The sequence below is a fragment of the Sorex fumeus genome, unplaced genomic scaffold (assembly GCF_029834395.1).
Source record: "Sorex fumeus unplaced genomic scaffold, SorFum_2.1 ptg000028l, whole genome shotgun sequence".
Taxonomy (NCBI): domain Eukaryota; kingdom Metazoa; phylum Chordata; class Mammalia; order Eulipotyphla; family Soricidae; genus Sorex; species Sorex fumeus.
In genome coordinates this window covers 10,351,047-10,366,467 of record NW_026606085.1, presented here as the reverse complement: position 1 = coordinate 10,366,467, position 15,421 = coordinate 10,351,047, and the positions used below count along the sequence as shown (strand labels likewise).

Below are 15,421 nucleotides of genomic sequence, written 5' to 3'. Positions count from 1 at the left end.
GTGCTTTTTTGCCATTCAGATTTCTTCTTTGAGAAAGTTTTTGTTCATTTCATTGCCCCATTTTTTGATGGGGTTGGATGTTTTCTTCTTGTGGCATTCAACCAGTACTTTGTATATCCTTGATATCAACCCCTTGTCAGATGTGTATTCGGCGAATATCCTTTCCCATTCTGTAGACTGTCTTTGTATTTTGGTCACTGTTTCTTTGGAGGTGCAGAAGCTTCTTAGTTTAAGATAGTCCCATTTATCTATCTGTTTTCACTTGCTCGGCCAGTGGCATGGCATCTTTGAAAATACCATTAGCCTCAATGTCATGGAGGGTTTTGCCAACTTTGTCTTCAATGTACCTTATGGTGTCTGGTCTGATGTTGAGGTCTTTAATCCATTTTGATCTTACTTTTGTACATGGTGTTAGGCAGAGTTCTGAGCCCATTTTTTGCATGTAGCCGTCCAGTGATGCCAGCACAATTTGTTAAAGAGGCTTTTCTTACTCCACTTCACATTTCTTGCACCTTTATCAAAGATTAAGTGATCATATGATTGAGGAGAGATGTCAGTGTATTCAACCCTGTTCCATTGGTCTTCAGTTCTGCCTTTGTTCCAGTACCATGCTGTTTTAATTATTACTGCCTTGTAGTAGAGTTTGAAGTTAGGGAGGTTGATTCCTCCCATTTTCTTTTTCCCAAGAATTGCTTTAGCTATTTGCGGGGGCTTATTGTTCCATATAAATTTCAGGAGTGTTTGCTCCATTTCTTTGAAAAATGTCATGGGTATCCTTATAGGGATTGCATTGAATTTATACAATGCTTTTGGTAGTATTGCCATTTTGACAAAGTTAAGTCTCCAGACCCATGAGCAGGGGATATCTTTCCATTTCCTCATGTCCTCATTTATTTCCTGAAGTAGCGTTTTGTAGTTTTCTTTGTACAGGTCCTTTACTTCCTTAGTTAAGCTGATTCCTAGGTACTTGATTTTCTGGGGCACAATTGTGAACGGGATTGTTTTTTTCATGTAGCTTTCCTCTCTCTCACTGTTCGCGTATAGGAAAGCCATGGACTTTTGGGTATTGATTTTATCAGCATTTTTACCTAAAGGTCTTATCAACAACTCATAACCAGCAGCTGAGCAAATATCAGTTTCAGTTCTTCTGTTTCTTTTGCATTTATTAGCTGTAATTTATTTATCAAGTAGCACTACACTGGACTAAATATTTGATTTCCCAAAACACAGTCCTTATAAAAAATGATAAGCTACATACTTAATTTTATCTTTATTTACACTTTAAAATGTTTATCACAATGATGAATCTTGCACCCCATAAGGGGGACTAATAGTTTGTGTGTGTGTGTACCAGTACGAAATCCCAGACCTTGTGGTACAGCCCATGCTTCATTATTGTCATTACTGTTCTTTTAGAGCTCAGGCTATTCAGTCTTTGCCAGTATGTGGAGAAGCTACTAGTAGGTGGAAGGGGACGTTGTGACAATGATGGTGTCTTTAAGGGGACAACGAGAAGCTCCAGGCTCACCTGGTACATTTCCTACGTGTGATCTTAAACCAGCCATTTCTTCAAGAAAGTCCTAATTCCCTTTAGTGGGAAATGGAATTTGGTGAATGATTTGCACATTATTAATTTATAATTTGTATTAATTTTCCAATAAGATGTTCATTGTTCTTCTAGGCTTTCCCAGTGAACAAAGCTAAACAATGGATTATTTATTTATTTATTTATTTATTTGCTTTTTGGGTCACACCCGGCGATGCACAGGAGTTATTCCTGGTTCATGCACTCAGGAATTACTCCTGGTGGTATTCAGGGGACCATATGGGATGCTGGGAATCGAACCTAGGTCAGCTGCGTGCAAGGCAAACACCCTACCTGCTGTGCTATTGCTCCAGCTCCTAAACAATGGATTATTTTAAGAAAAGGATAAATTATGAGTTTGTACTGATACACCTAAATTAAAGTTTACAATTTTATTTAAATTATTGTATATGTATTTTATTTTATCTTTAAACTTAATCCTTTTAGACTTTTAAAATTCACCCTGATAAGCTCAAAAATATTCTGCTATTTATGATAATAATCAGAACACCAATGAGTGGAGCTTAAGATTTATTTTTTCAGTGCTCAGGGCTTACTCCTTACTCTGTGCTCACGGTTGACTCCTTGTGGGCTGAGGGAACCATATGAGATGCTGGAGATCAAACCTGGGTTGGCTATGTACAAGGTAAGAGCCTTACCAATTGTACTTCCTCACTACCCCCCCTTATTTTTTCCACAGAATCTAAACAGTTATGAGTCCCCATCCCTACTTTTCATATTTGGGGGAGTCCAATTTCATTGCCTGTGCCTTGTTGAATACTCAACATTAAACATTTTATCTCTCATGTTAAATCTATACAACACTTTGCAAGTTATTGGAAAATCCCCTTCCAAAAAGTTATATTATTTTGTATTTAAGAAAATTTTGGAAAAAAAAGGGAGGGTGTTTAGTTTCTGACCTTCTGAGCTAGAACTATGAGATTTGGGTTCTCCAGTTACTCAGATGATCAATCACATTCTACAGGCAAAGTTTAAGGCCAATATCAAATGGAAAGCAATTATCTTCTCCCTGAGATGTGTTAGAGGCTGCTGAGAGAAATCTTAAAGGGAACAGGACATCATCCCCTTAGAGGGTCTCATGATCTTGACAGAGGAGGACCAGCACAAGTCACCGTGACTGCATGTGATTGCCGGTGAAATAAATACATGATCACAGTGCTGGGGGGGGGGGTGGCACAAAAGTGACAAACTCTGTAATGAGAGCTGAATCACGGTCAAAGTGGACAGGCTGTTTTGAATAAAAACAGAAGCTTGTGTTTAATAAACCTACAGAGACCACTAATGAGCTTTCCTTTCCCGAGAAGAAATAAATCATGACTCGAACCCAGATTTTATCCTACTTGTACTTGCTTTTTTGTTTCCTTTCTTCACTGAAATAGCTCCCAATTTTCAGGTTAGAACCATCAGGGACCTCAAGGGAGATTTTTGAATCTTAAATTCTAACAGCATGTAGAGTCCTAATAATGCTATTTTTAGCACAAGCACATGACCAAATTCACGAGCGTATTGTGGTCTCTGCATTAAATAAATAATGTCATTCATGTAGCTGACAGGAGAGAAGATAAAAGTCAATAAAAAGAGAATTATTTATTAAAAAGATCTAATGTTACAAGAACAGTACACAGAACTATTATCTGACTGTGCCTTCCACACGGTCTATACCATGATATGTAGTTTATGTACAGATTGTATACAATATATTTAACTGTTTGACAGGGCGCCATGGTACCTTCATTTGGATATGCAAAACATTCAGTTTCATGACATTTTTAGTTAGGAAGAGTCTCTTTTCATCACAATTGACATTATACAAAAATACAGTCTCTGTAGTGACTTAAGACTGTGTGGTTACTATCCCATCTAGGAAAAAGCTTACTCACTCCTGCAGCTGAAAGACAATGTATGCATCTTCATCTGGATTGCAGGGCAGCTCTCCACAAAGTAACAAGCATGTGACACATAAATACATAAATGTTCAAAACCTGCCTTTTAAATAGGTTTATGATGCAAAATACATAGTCGGTGCAAGTGGAATAAAAACATCTCCTATCTCTCAATTCCTGTAATACATCAGACTTCCTGTAAATATTCTGTCACATATATCCCCTCCATTAGCTAGTTGGAAATATTAATTAATTAAAGCTTACCACCTATAGACATTGAAATTTTTTTAGGCTTCATTGTTATAAGAATGTCAGTAACAATTTGATTTTAGAGTCTTTCAGTAACTCTAGTATAAAACACCATGGGAATGAAGAATATATGGTTTGATTCATCAAATATGAAGTAGAAATTATTGCCCATTTAAAAATATTCTTGCTGCACTTTTTCCCAGATGCATAATCTGCTCCTGCAAGCTACAGACCATACTGGAGAGATGGTGATCATCCTTCGTAAATCATTCACATCCCTCTCTCTGCAAAGTCCAGCCTCTCCTGTTACAAAGGAGGCTCTCAAGGAAGGCCACGTGGTCAATGCTATTCATAGACTTCGATATTCACCATTTGTAGTCATTTAATATAATAATCTGTTAACCAAAATAGTCCTTTAAATCACTCTTATTTGTTTAGGGGGCATCTTAGACATATTTCCTCCAAAGAGAATAAATAACCAGCATTAACAGTTGGGCAATGTCTTTGCGACCAATCTATGGGGATGTTTGGGACAGAAACTGCTCTCATCTCTGCTTCTACAAGAATTAACAACATCTAGACCAGCAGGCTGAGCTCAATATTGCTTCATTTTCTCCTGCTGCTAAAGAAGTAGAATCAAAAGGCTTAGATTTTATTAAAGAAAAAAAACCCCTACTTTTTGTTCTTGTATTAACATCACCTGTTAAAAATGTTTTCCCCATACTCATTTTTGGCATATGACTTTGCAGTAACTGTCCCTTTCGGCATCTTCTTGGTGTAATGTCAGCTCTGGCACTTTGTCACATTTGCAAGAACTTCTGTAAGATAACATTAAAAAATCCTTTCATCTCACTTTCAGGAAACCACTGCTTTCGGTTTAAGTTGACCATGTAACAGCTAAGGTGGATCAGCTCCCAGGCACCACATAGTTGGAGAGACTACCTGAGCCCCATACTGAGGCCACATTTCTGCAAGCTGAATAAAAACAACCAATTTTTCCAACTGGTCCTCTTTAACAGTTGGGAAGATTTTATAAGTGGTGTGTGATGCATGAAACTATTTTAAAAAATAAAAATTTGTTATGCATGAACCATTTTAATCCATAGACTATATGTATGCATAATTATTTGCACAACAAATTTTCATTGTCTTAAAATTATTTGCAGTTAGAAGAAAACCTGGGAACTAGTTCAGCTCTTGTTCTGGCAGTAGGGGGTGATGGGAAAGCTTTGTCTCATACTATTTTGTTTTCAAGTTTGCACCCTTGACAGCGAATTAGTTTCTCCAGTTTTTTTCCCTATCATATAATTTTTTTTGTGAGTTTACACTCTTTTGTTAATAAAAATAAACATCTACATTTACTGCATTTGCTCCTTCTAGATAACACAGTACTTGCTGAAAAACAATAGCACTTAAATTCATTTCGACTCACTTTCTAGTTACCTCGCACTAATGTAAATGGCTTATTCCCTACTCTAACAACTTGCTCTAGGGTGCAAATAGAATAGCATATGAACAACTTTGCTATTTCACTATGCGATCATACAATACTTTTGGAGAATTTTTTTGTGTACTTATCCTATAATGGGCCACACTACTGAAGCACTTTTCATGATCTCTTGCTGGTTTGCCAACTGGAGTGATCAGCTGAAGGGAAGATGAAAAACACTAGACTCAGTCATAAGCAAACATCATTCTCAGTTCTGTATTTGTGTTCGAGACAGCTCTGCTATAGACCACTCAGGTAACACATGGGTAGTACATACTCAGCGTCATCAGATAGAAAATCAAATTCCAACATATTAAAAAAGTAAAGAATACATTTGACAGAAATTACATTTGCTTACAAAAGTTCATTACATACAATCTGCATATTTGTGTTGGACAAGGAACCGTCCCCTCCATTTTCAAAGACCAAAGAGAAACCTGCTGGATGATATAGTCCCCAAGCTGCCCGTGAGGGTGCAGACCCACGGTTTAAAGCTTATCGGGGCCCGAGTCTCCACTTACACTACACTCTACTCACTGCTGTTATCAAGCTAAAGCAAAGGAAAGCAAACGGAATCTGCGTTTTTCACCACGAGGTTGAGGGAATCATTAATGCCAAGAGCAGCGTCACTGATGATGAGGATGTGGAGAGACTGTGGAGGGCCGACTGAGCACTCGTGATTTTCCCACCTGAGAACAAAGAGAGAAACAGCTAATGGAGCAGACCACAGCATGGGCTTTGCTTGGGACTGAGAGAAATCTCGTTTGAGGTAGATACATTTTTGTCAGTGTAAGAGGATTGAGTGCAACATTGATGCTGCTCCTAATGAGAGTGCTCCTCAGACTGGCAGAACAAGACAGTCTGGGGTTCTCGAAGATTCTATGCAAGGTAGAAGCATAGAGGGAATAAAGCAGCTAGAAGGTGATCCCATGGGTTTTGGAATATGCCTCAAAGGACTGGGGCACATGCTTTTTGCAGGATACCTGGAGTTCACTGCTGGCTCCCTTCAGTACTGCCAGCCCTGGAGGCCCCAGTGGCCCTGGGCTCTAGCCGATTCCATCTTCGGGTTCCAGCACTGAACCATCCATACTGCTGCTAGAGGCATCCTCACCCTCTAACACTACTTGGGACGCCTCCCCCACACGCACAAAAAAAGGTGATGATGTGTCTAAGAAATGTGTCTCATACAGAGACTTAGCATTTGGTATATGGCAATTGATGCATGATGGAAAAAAATCTCAGATTTCAGGAATAAAAAATAAAGTCATTTCCATAGTAAGTATATAGCTCAGGGATTGGAACAAAAATAATTAGCAAATGGGTACAGCAAGAAGAATTTATAACTTCATTACTCTTGCCAATATTTTCAATTTATTAATAATAACTCAAAATATATTTAATTTGCTCATGATTTCTTGATAAATTTAGTTGAGCAGACTTGAATTCAAGATTTTTATGCCAGACTTGGCAAAGGAGAGTCATCCTTGATACCCTCCTGGTCTCTAAAAATGAAGTTCAAGAAGTTCTTCCTTTAGAGGAAAACGTTTTATAGGTAATGCATTACAGTTACTTGATTGAAAAGAATGGTCTGAACTGATGAATCTGAAGTTGTTCTGGTTACTCTCCATAACCCCCAAACTAAAATCAACCCTTCTAACTAACTTCAGGAAGCGTTCAGGTGAGAAGCCTTCTGAAGAATGCAGCACCATCATCATTGACATTTAAGGCTGACTTGACATCATGCATCAAACTAACTTCATAGAGATGATCTTACTCATCTCCCTGCTGCAGTTGGGGGAAGCGGAACTTAGTGCAAACTTGCAGAATGTCACTGAGGATTATGGAAGCAGGCACTTTCCTGTCTCTCTCTTGTAAATGATTGGCCTTTGTGAAAACCTGAATGATTAGCAATAAAATCTATCACCCAATGTTTGGAATCATTCTTTAGTCAAGTTATCCTTTGTGTTAGATTAGCTGAAACAGGTTTCCGGATGTGAATGTGATTTTCATCATGAAAATTGAGTCTAAATTTATTTTCCAGATGCTCACAATAGAGCCAAAGAATCATTTATTTTGTAAAACACGCACAGCAGCACATCTCTGCTTTGAAAGTGTTTGCAGTGCTAATAAAACCAATTAATAAATATACTGGAGAATGTTGCACATATTTCAAGTTGTGAAAATGGGAAATACATGACTGAAGTGAGATAAAGAAAGAATGGTGGCAAAGTCCCTATGGAATAGTAGGTGCATCTTTCATAAATAAAAACTGTAAAATCGGCCAATTTTTTTTTAGTATTAAATCAACTTCATGACATCATTACTTTCAGAAGTATGGTCTCTATCTCAAACTCACATACAATTCAGAAGCAAAAAGGATTCTTCTTTATCTAGGAAAATAAAATAACAACAATGACATTGAACTAAATTCTGGTCTTTGTAAAATTAACTGGTTATTTCAGTTGAGCAGTAATTCAGTTTTATTTTTGGAAAATGGTAAGAATGAAACACGTGATTGTTACTTGGGTTTTATGGGTTTGAAGTAGCTAGAAGTATGAGATTTTATTATATTGAAACTCAAAAAATGGGTTTTACTGTTTTATTTAATTTTTGTTTTTGGCAACAAAAGCAGTGCTCCAGAGAAATGACACTTTGATGCTGCTGGCAGTGCCCAGGGGACCACAGGTAGTGCCAGAAAAGGCAAGTTATTGGATGTTAACCCTAAGTGTTTTAGGCTTCATCAGTGAATTGTCCCCTTTCCTCTGCCCAGAGAAGCGTACAGAGCTCTTCCAAGCACCCTTGAGCTTATCTTTTACCTTTCCTTTGTGCTTTACCTCTCCTTGTCACAATTGCCTAAGTCAGTCTTGGTTACTTATAAGTCAAAATTTCTGGTGACTCTGGACTTTGTATTTGTAGTGAATTATTAGCTTTTCTATTTCCCCTATAACCTTTCCATATTGTACTATAGAGCAATGTTCTTTCCTTAAACCCAGAAAGACCATTAATGCTATGCTCCTAATATTTGGGAGTTGAAAGACTTAAATATATATATGCTCCCGGGCATCTATCATAATTACTTAATTCAGGATTTGGTTGCTGTAGTTCCTAATATCCCAAAAGTGTATGCTGAGGGGTTCCAGCTTGGTTGCTGGATGTACCCGGGGTGAATGGTAAAGCTACCCCAGCATCGAAATGGGACAGTTTAATAAGCATAAAAGCACAGTCTTGATGCAAGCTGTTAGGACTTAAGAGACAGGACCCCCATGGGGAAGGGCAAGCTGAACTGGCCTGAGGACTTAGTCTGGGATTTATGGTAGAAGTCCAGCAGTCTTGCCCTCAGAACCCAGAGAAACATTTTGGAACCTATATTTCCTGTTGTGTTTATCCAAATAACTGCCAGTATTAACAAGAGGTAAACTTAATTGTTTAATATGTACAATTAAAGGGAAAGAGAAAAGCAATATAGATGTCCCTGGGAGGCAGTGTCTCCTTGAGTTAATCCCCACAAGAGAACTGTCTTCATCGAAATGCTTTACCTCTGTAAATGATCAATCACTCCTCTGTGCAGTCCTGTACCTCAACCCCCCTCAGATGTTCTACAAGAATCTGAGCAGCTCTGCATTAAAGGGGGCATTTTGACCATCAGTCTGTGGTCCTAGTTTCTTTGTTGCTCTGCTGGGGAGGCCGGGGAGACAGTTCTTGACCACCGAAGGCACATGTCATGCCAGGCACGCATTGCACCCCACAACTTTAACTCACAGCAGGTGGTTTACCTTCTGTCCTAACTCTGACTGAGGCCAAAGTTCTTTAAATAAAACATGAAAATAGACATCCTCTTCTCCAACCCCCCCGCCAGAAACAGAAATTTTAAGTTAATTAAAATATGAATAGTAGCACCATCTTTGTAAGTACTTCCATAATTGAGAGTGATCTTAATTTAGATGTTATTTTTAAATCCATGTGAAAGAAATTGTGGAGAGTCAGAAAATAATAAAATGCCTAATTCATACCAGTTGTCAGAAAAATGAACTAATACATGTAAAACACAAGTATCATTTTCCAACATGAGTAGTGTTCAGTAACAATGCACTGGGACGGTGTAATTAGTTCTTTCATTCCTTAAAAGCTGTATTCTAGATTTTTTTCATCCACTGTGTTCGCCTTTTCTCTCACTTTGTGCTAACACAATAATTTATCAACAACACTGCTGGATTGAATCGAAGTTAATAAATATGCTGCTATAATGGGGCCACACAAAGAGCCCCCCAGCATGCAGAGAGCCCCCCAGGCTCTTACTAGATATGCCCCTGTGGGCTGGCATTTCTGTATGGCTGCTCAATAAATAATGCTCTTAATTACAGATTAATTAATTGCACATTAAGATTTTATATAAAGCTTTAATGAAAATTGCTTGATAATTTTTAATGAGACGTGTGTATTTAATGAACTCTTTTGCTTCCTTTTGTGATGACCTCAATGAATGAGTACTTTCTTTGTGATTAGTAAAATCTCTCTTTGGACAGTTCTCCTTAATGGAGGAGATTTCTGGTCTTGGCAACAAGTGTTCCAAGGATAAATCCTGATTCTCCCATTTGGTCTATGTGGCAGCGTGATCTCACTCAAGTTATTGTTTTCTCTAAATAAGAGGGATAATGTCACTGTCGCATACAATTATTATTAAGATTAAATTAGATTGTTCGGGGAGAGCACTTCTCTTCATTTGTGAGGCTTTGGGCTTATCCCTGGCATTGCAAACAATAAAATTCCAAAAATAATAAATGTAAACATTAGCTTCTACAACCAGACCTGGCATATAGTAAGGAATCTGTGAAAGCTAGAAGATAATCTTACTAATCACAGCAAGGACACCCAACTAGGTTCTGGGGATCTGAGATATAGCCTGAGATAACACTGCAGCATACACCTGCAGACGGGTGAGAGATTTCATTTCAAATGTTCCCATCGCAAAACGAAGCAGCAGTGGTGGCTAGTGATGGTGCTATGAATGCTAAGGTAGCACCCTGCAGCCAAGCATATGCAGTCCAGTGGCCAGCGGAGGTGCTGGGAATGTTCTGGATACACCCTGTAACCAAATTTGTGCATCAAATCAACACTGAAAGGTACACAATGCTATATGTTCATTTTGGCACAGTGAAGTTTATTAAAATACATAATATATTTTGAAATAGGATCAAATTGAAATTCTATTCTTCCATATTTATTTATTTATTTATTTATTTTTGGCCACAGCCAGCTGTGCTCAAACTCCCAGGACTCTGGGGGATCATATGGGGTGCTGAGGATGGAATCCGGGTTGGACATGTAAATCAAGTACCTTACCTCTTCATTATCTTTTGGGCCCCTTAAATGGAAGTTATAAAAAGTATTCCCTTTTAAGTTTCCTGCTCTCCACTCCCCACAATAATTGCCTTATTTATCAATAAAGGCAATCACGATGATAGACAGATGGGCATGTTCAACTGGTGTGAGAGGTGGACATCCAGATAAGCGGAGAGTCAATCAGCCTGGGACCCTGGCACCTGGCAAAATGCATGGGACTGAGAATGTCAAACCCTTTCCAGAGCTGGAGAAATTCCACAGCTGTGTGCAGACACTACCGGTTGGTTGAGCAGTGGCCGGTATGGCAGCCAGAGCGAGAGAAGACCCTTTAGGACGTGGGTGGCTGGCTGAGGTGTATGCTGTGCAGACATACCTGAGGAGGACGGCACTCTGATCTGGGAGCTGGCTGTTCCATCGCCACCTTCCCCGTATGCTCTGACCTCGATGACGTAGACACCAGGGTCAGGGAGTGGCACGATGGCCTGCGGCTTCTGTGTCTCGATAACCTGACTGCTGCTGTGGCCTTCTTGCCTATAGAACACCTGAAAGAAGAACACAAAATACCTTGACTGTTTTGTTTTTGGGGAGGGGCCAAAGTCTGGCAGTGCTCAGGTAGGACTCCTGGCTCTGAGCTCAGGGCTCACTTCTGGTGGGGATCAGGGAACCCCTGGGGTGTCAGGATCAAACTTGGGTGGACTGTGTGCAAAACAAGTGCTCTCTCTGCTGTACTATCTCTCCACCCCTTTGGCAGAATATTTAAATGCATTTTAAAATTCACTTTCACTCCTTGTGTGCCTTTTCCTGACTGTTGCAGTTACAACCCAGAAGTTTTGTGGACAAGAAAGAGAAATGGTTGTGTAGTCACAGAGGTCTGGGCTCAAAACGATGTGTATACACAAAATGAAATGAAATAAAAGACAATCTCTTCTACCTTTCTGTGTAGGCAGATTTGGGCAAGTGACTGGCTTTTCTGAGACACCCCTTGGCTGGACAGTGCATGGTAAAACAGAATGGTGCATGTTTGGTGGAGGACAGGAAACTGCATGTAAAATGAGGGGGCACCTGGCCCCCAGGGAGCTTCTGAGAGGGAAGATGCTGCATTTGTTGCCTTGTTTTAGGGCCATCAAAAAGATAGACAGAAACTTGTAAGATTCTTTCCTTATACAAATGTGCATTGGGTCTGAACTACCCTATAAGAAAAATGATTTAAGCAACCCTCTTTTGATATATTTCATCAAGCCTGCTCGTGATTTTTCTCCCTCGTGTATGCCAGTAATATGCGTGCCCTCTATTTCTCTTTGGCAGCTTTAAATTTAATCAGAGAGAAAGGGAAGAGTCTTGGGAGAAAACTAACATCTCTACAGAAGTATAATGTACAATAATTGTTATCTACAGAATATTTTTAAACGATGAGTTTATTAAGTAGATAGGGAGATGGTAAAAGGAGCTATGTATATAAGGGGATAATTAAATTAATCATTTAATTCATTCTTGGTGTTGGGAATGAAAACTAGGGTCTACTTATGTAAGGCATATGCTTCATAACTAAGCCTCATGCCAGCCCATTATCTACAGGAGTATTTATAGGGAAGGCTGCCACAGGACAAATCTAATGGCATCAAAGTTATAAAAGCATCATCAACAAATAATTGTTGTGCACTGGGGAACCAGACCTAATGTTTCTTGCCTTTCTGGTTCTTCCAATCTATTAGAAGAGGAATAACACAATTAAATGTGACATATTTCACAATAGGAAGCCTATTGTAAGATAACAATACTAAAACAGGTTCCCAGTCAAGATTTGGGGATCAGGGAGGCTGTCTTTTGGAAGGATGACAAGAGTAGGTTCTTTTGTCATTTAAAAATGACAACTCTATCAGAATTTACTCTTCTCATTTTGACCATAGTACTATAATGAATTAGAATTCAGGTCGTACACATGAGGTAATTAGAAAGCAAATTCATGGCAGTGGGAAAGTATGTAAATTGCTGGGGATTGGCAGGGGAGTAACTATTTTAGAGGACATTGTTATTATGGTTCAATAAATTACAATTCTTACGACAAAGAAAAATGTAGCCAGTAATGCATATCTAATGTTGTTATAAAATCTGGAGTTGAGGAAAAATTTGTGGATCAGTGGGGATTTAAGAACAAAAGGTAAAGTCAGGAAAATATCAGTTAATAGTAGCAAAAGGAGTCTGAGATGAAATGTTTTTACCGATGCATCCCGGGAGATGTGGAACTATATGAATCAGTTTACTGGATTTACTAAGTGAGGAGGGATAGAAATTGATGGTTAGTCTTCATGCCTTAGTGAGTTTTGGCTCATTAAAATTTTCCTATTTATAAAAGATGAATGAGAAGTGCAAGAAGGCGATGGAGTTATCAAGACACGTCAGATGGTTACTGACAGGAGGAGGCCAGAGAGGGCTTGGAACTCTGCCCCGTTACGAATTGGCGGCTGTCTTGAAGTCGGCTTCAGCCATAAAGGAAGCTGCCTCGAGTGTCCTCAAGACTATGACTCACAAAACAGTGAAGGGGGGTGGTTATCCAGAGAGGTGAGTCTCGGCAAGACAATTAAAGTGGAACTGTGACTCCCCTCCAAGTGAAGTGGAGATGACTGTCTTCCTCCTTGGGGACAAAGTGGGTCCAACCACACCAAGCAATGAAAGAAGGCAGCTCTGTCAGCACCCACCTCAGCATCACAGGGACACCAAGATCGACTGTGTGAGGGTTCCCTCCTCAGGGAAGTTGCTTTCGGAGGACTCATGCCATCTTCATTCAGGAAGAAGCGGCTGACCCCGAATACCTGTGCTCTTAGTTTTCACTGTCCCCTTCCCCGTGTGTGATGATGCACGGCCAACACACTGGCTGGGGCACTTTTAAGAGCTCAGTTGTGGTTTGCTGGGAACCATAGGTTGACACCCAGTGGGTGCGGTGGCGCTATCCTTGGGCCCACACTGGCCGCACTCAGGGCTCAGTTCCTTTCCCTCGACTTTTAAAACATCACCTTCCCAGGTGATGCTAATAACAGTGAGGACAACAGGGACTGTTTTTAAATGAACAGCTTCTAACTGCTAAATATTTTATGCAAATGATCTTATTTAAGTCTTATTAAAATGACACTTATGCTATTATTATTATTGGTGGGTTTTTTTTTTTTTACATTTTTGAGGTTAAAAATGGAATTCAGAGAAGCTGAACAACTTGAAGTTCCATAACAACAATGTGAACTGAAATTCGCCTCGGGAATCAGAATTCTTCATTTACCTCAACAAATGGGAAGGCCATGCTGGAACATGATTCACACTTATCCATCCACTGAGATGCATAGGGATTCAAGAGATGAGAGAGTGTCCTGGAGTTCAGTCCCAGGTGGGCTAAGGGGGAGTCACCTCAGAAGAGCTATGGCAGAGGCTGAAACTGCGACCATGGGCAGCTTTAGACCCACCTCACATCCTTCAGCCTATGTAGTATTTCTCTTCTCATCTGAGGTGCCTCTCGTGGTTATGACTGTATCTCTCTCTCTTCCTGAGCTCTACTTTGCCTCTCCAGCATGGGAGACTGCTGGACATAATTTATTAGAGAGCTTGTCAGGTGGCATATCACCAGTCCTGGCCTTTCTGCCACCCCTAACCACTGAAGGACATATTTGCCTCAGTGGGAAAAGTGAGGTTGAGGGAAGGGGCAGAAAAGGACTAAGGAAAATGCCCCCCAAATAACTCGTTGCTTTGCCCCAAGAGATCCGATTCAAGTTTCGTGAATGTGTGTTTGAACAGAAGGGTGTCTGTGACTGATACTAATTATAGCCCGTGAGAAGTCAGTATCTTAAAATACCATCATGGGAATTACCTTAAAAAATGTTCCATGTCTAATTTCTTCAGTTCTTAGCTTTAGAGAATTTTAGCACTTTCTATACTAAGTGCCATGTTGCCATCCTGATAATTGGGGGTGGGGGGCAACAAAAAACACGTCACCACAAGGATGCTTTTGAGTCTAAATATTACCACCAAAATATTTTAAAAAATAAGTTCCTAAAAATAAGATTTCCACCAATGATTCGGCATGAAATTTAAGACAATACACTCAACCTGATCTCATGGCATGAGAATCTGAAATCTGGCCAACTCCATTCCTAGAATAAATCCGGGAGAAGGTGGTTTTCACATGTAGACTGTCTAAATGTTTTCCTCTCTCCAGATCGCTTGCTGGCACAGACGCACGTTTGGGAAATGCTGAGTCTAAGCTGGAGTGGTGGCCTGGCCCCCTGGTTAGGGCCTGTGCAAGGTGCTGGCCCTGGTATTTGGAGCTCATCTCCCTCTGGAACCCCCTCTCCATGCTCAGCCTGCCTGCGCTCTTTCTGCAGGGCCCCTTCCCTGGGTAGACGGAAGAGAGTGGAGAGCCGGGTGTGTGTGTGTGTGTTGGTGAGGGGAGTGCACAACAGTATCTGCCTAGAGCAGGAGCTCACCTTGTAGCCCATGACCTCCGACTCGTTGACCAGCGGCTGGACAGGCTCCCAGCCCAGGGAGAGCTCAGAGCCTTGCTGCTCCCACCTGAGGTTGCCGGGTGCTTGACTGGGGGCTGCAGAAGGAAAAGGGCGAGTGAACCGACCAGGAGTCCCGCTGCATCCCTTTACCTGTGCCCCCCGCTTCTCTGGGGCTGAGGATGTGTGGCCCCTGGGCACGCAGCCAGCCAGAGGAGGCCAAGGAGAGGCCTTTGCTCCTAGAATGTCATTTTAATAGCTACTCCACAGAGCTTTTGAACGGGCTTCTTTTATCTCCTCCTTGCGTCAAAATCGCTTAGCCCTGTCTCCCAGGAAGATAACCTTTCTCTACAGCTAATGCAAAATTCTC

At 40.5% G+C, this 15,421-nt stretch overlaps 1 protein-coding gene across 4 annotated transcripts in view; it reads right to left on the bottom strand.

Moving 5' to 3' along the window:
• Nucleotides 1–4,304: 4,304 nt before the first annotated feature.
• The window catches only part of CNTN5 (contactin 5), an 863,350-nt gene continuing 852,233 nt past the window's right edge, over nt 4,305–15,421 (bottom strand). For all 4 annotated transcript variants that reach the window (XM_056114781.1, XM_056114779.1, XM_056114782.1 and 1 more), the window contains 3 exons: nt 15,037–15,149; nt 10,941–11,109; nt 4,305–5,916 (listed from right to left, as the gene is read on the bottom strand). In XM_056114781.1, the coding sequence (XP_055970756.1) occupies nt 5,813–5,916; nt 10,941–11,109; nt 15,037–15,149 (386 nt within the window). In that variant the 3' untranslated portion in view covers nt 4,305–5,812. The remainder of the gene's footprint in view (nt 5,917–10,940; nt 11,110–15,036; nt 15,150–15,421) is intronic.